This window comes from Dipodomys ordii, unplaced genomic scaffold (assembly GCF_000151885.1).
Source record: "Dipodomys ordii isolate 6190 unplaced genomic scaffold, Dord_2.0 Scaffold81, whole genome shotgun sequence".
Taxonomy (NCBI): Eukaryota; Metazoa; Chordata; class Mammalia; order Rodentia; family Heteromyidae; genus Dipodomys; species Dipodomys ordii.
In genome coordinates this window covers 3,321,394-3,324,598 of record NW_012267297.1, presented here as the reverse complement: position 1 = coordinate 3,324,598, position 3,205 = coordinate 3,321,394, and the positions used below count along the sequence as shown (strand labels likewise).

At 51.0% G+C, this 3,205-nt stretch overlaps 1 protein-coding gene across 3 annotated transcripts in view; it reads left to right on the top strand.

Moving 5' to 3' along the window:
* The window catches only part of Ldhb (lactate dehydrogenase B), a 16,691-nt gene extending 13,486 nt beyond the window's left edge, over positions 1-3,205 (top strand). For all 3 annotated transcript variants that reach the window (XM_013025106.1, XM_013025104.1, XM_013025105.1), the window contains 3 exons: positions 521-638; positions 1,320-1,443; positions 2,835-3,205. In XM_013025106.1, the coding sequence (XP_012880560.1) occupies positions 521-638; positions 1,320-1,443; positions 2,835-3,002 (410 nt within the window). In that variant the 3' untranslated portion in view covers positions 3,003-3,205. The remainder of the gene's footprint in view (positions 1-520; positions 639-1,319; positions 1,444-2,834) is intronic.

Here is a 3,205-nt window from a genome sequence, read left to right as displayed (position 1 = left end):
TGTGGCTCAAGTGGTAGAGCGCCAGCCTGGAGCTTTTATAAAAGCTCAGGGACAGCGCCCGGGTCCTGAGTTCCAATCCCAGGGCCAAAACAAAACCAAAAAACTTCACAGACTCTGAGCTCTTTCTCTCAAGGCTGGTGCTCTACCGCTTGAGCCACAGCTCCACTTCTGGTTTTCTGGTGACCACTGGAGATAAGTCTCACGGATTTTCCTGCTGGGCTGGCCTTGAACTGCCATCCTCAGATCTCAGCCTCCTGAGTGGCTGGGATGACAGGCAGGAGCCACCAGGGCCTGGTTAAAACCCCTATTCTGACTTTATCTGTCATTGGAGCAGCTGAACCTGCAAAGGGTGGAGGTTCAAAGCCAACCCAGGAGGACAAATGTAAGAGACGTTCATCTCCAATCATGCAGCAAAATGCCAGAATGGAGGCCTGGCGCAGGTGGTAGAGCGCCAACCGAGTAAGCAAGCTAAGGGAGAGGTGGAAGCATCTAGAATGCTGGTCCTTTGCTCTGCCTGCAGTGGCGGTGTGGAGCGGGGTGAACGTGGCAGGCGTGTCGCTCCAGGAACTGAACCCGGAAATGGGCTCGGACAACGACAACGAGAACTGGAAGGAAGTGCACAAGATGGTGGTGGAGAGGTGAGCGGAAGGAAGTTTGGTTTGCTCTCACTAATCTTCTCTTCCTCTTGTGTTTGCTTCTAGCTGCCTGCTCAGGCCAACTGGGGCTTGAACCCAGGCCCTGGGCGCTGTCCCTGAGCTCTTTCACTAAAGGCTGGCGCTCTACCACCTGAGCCACAGCACCACTTCTGGCTTTTTCTGCTTATGGGGTGCTGAGGACTCGAACCCAGGGCCTCATGCGTGCAAGGCAAGCGCTCTAACACTGAGCCACCTGCCCAGCCCTGGGTCTCCATTTTAAAGAGAAGACAGAAGCAGGAAAGAGGAAATAATTTTTTCACCTAAGATTTAAGTTAAAGCCGGGCGCTGGTGGCTCCTGCCTACCATCCCAGCTACTCAGAAGGCTGAGATCCGAGGATCAGGGTTCAAAGCCAGCCTGGGGGGGGAAGTTCCTTGGGCTTTTTATCTCCAACGAACCACTAGAAAACTGGAAGTGGAGCTGTGGCTCAAGTGGTAGAGCGCCAGCCTTGAGCCAAAGAAGCTCAGGGACAGCACCCAGGCCCTGAGTTCAAGTCCCAAGACCGGCACTCAGACTATTCTAAAAGAAAAATATAAATTAGGGTAACAGAGATAGAAAGGGGGGGTCCGACTCAGGGAGTGTGGTTTCAGAGCTGGGATTTGTGCTGTTTTGTCCATTTTCTCCAGTGCCTATGAAGTGATCAAACTGAAAGGCTACACCAACTGGGCCATCGGCCTGAGCGTGGCTGACCTCATCGAATCCATGCTGAAAAACCTCTCCAGGATCCACCCGGTGTCCACCATGGTAAAGGTGAGGCCTGAGCATGCGCTGTGACACCCTGTTCTACACCTAGATCTCAGGCTGTATGAGCAGGTCCCCTGACCGGGCACTGAGGGCCGGGGCTTGGTCTCATTTGGTTTGGTGACTTTGTTAACAGAAAACTATGCAGTTCATGCACCGGGTAGGGGCAAAGCCATCAGATAATGTTTGGGGGCTTTTCTGGGGGTATCATGATCATGGATTGACCTGGCTTTTAGGTGTATATATACTAAGGTATTTTCAATCCAGAGAGCCTAAGGGTTCATTGAAGCTTGCAGTCATAAAAGTCTGAGCTTAAAAGGTTTTCATCAAGCCAGAATCCAGACCAATGTCTGCGAGCTTGACTTAAAGGCCAGCCATTTAAGAAAATGCACCTGCTTTTCAAAAGTATTAAACTGGCAGCCTTTGCTGTACATAGCTATAAATGAACGGAATTCAGAATCTATAGTTTTCACTTACGGAGCGCACTTTAGTTGCAGACTTTCATTCATGGTAACTATTACAACGTGTCTGGAAAATATGGACCAGGGGCACGCATCTGATATGCTTTGAAAATTCTTCCTCTGAGTCTCATTCCCCGTCTTTTTACCCCATACAATCATTTGCATCACAGTAGAAACAAGTGTAACCGTCTGATCGATTCAGATTAGGTTGGTATGTCATCCTTAAAACGTCGTAAATGTAGTTCAATTCAAATGTTCTAGAGCAAACATACAAACAAGAAACTATATTGAAGGAGGCAGAGATCTGAGGATCACGGTTCAAAGCCAGCCCTGGTAGGAAAAAGTCCCTGAGACTCTGATCTCCAAGGAACCACCAGAAAACCAGAAGTGGAGCTGTGGTTCAAGTGGTAGAGCACCAGCCTTGAATGCAAAAGCTCAGAGACAGCACCCAGGCCCTGAGTTCAAGTCTCAGGACCGACAATATAGACAGATTAAGTGTATGCAAGCAGACATCAATATCCAATCAAAACATTTTCAATGAAGTCCAACGGAGCACTTACTAGTTTCTTATAGGTACTTTGAGCAGAGTTTTGGTGGGTTTCAAATCTATCTCTCAACATGGAGTCCAGAGGCTAGATAGACCTTTCTCTTCAAACACACGAGTCATTCTTTTTGGTTGGTGGTGGTGGTCGTGGGACTTGAACTCAGGGCCTGGGGCGCTGTCCCCGAGCTCTTTCACTCAAGGCTGGCGCTCTACTCCTTGAACCACAGCACCACCTCCAGTTTTGTGGTGGTTCATGGGAGATCAGAGACTCACAGACTTTCCTGCCCCAGGCTGGCTTTGAACCCCGATCCTCAGATCTCAGCCGAGATGACAGGCGTGCGCACCAGCGCCCGGCCCAGTCACCCTTCCTCATGGATTTCCTTTTGGTTTTGCAGGGTATGTACGGCATCGAGAACGAAGTCTTCCTGAGTCTCCCGTGTATCCTCAACGCCCGGGGCCTGACCAGCGTGATCAACCAGAAGCTGAAGGACGAGGAGGTAGCGCAGCTGAAGAACAGCGCAGACACGCTGTGGGCCATCCAGAAAGATCTCAAAGACCTGTGACCCGCCACGAGCCGCCCGTAGACACTCACAGACTCCGGGGCGCTGAGATCCTCAGCCTCCATTTTTAGCCTCGCCCCCCTGTCCCCGAATCGAGTCTGCCTCCTGCTCTCTCCCTGGGCCACGCTCACCAAGCCCACGTCCGCGTGTGGGTCCGTGCTTGTATTAGCTCGTGAACAAATAAAATCAGCCGTTCGGGTGTGTGA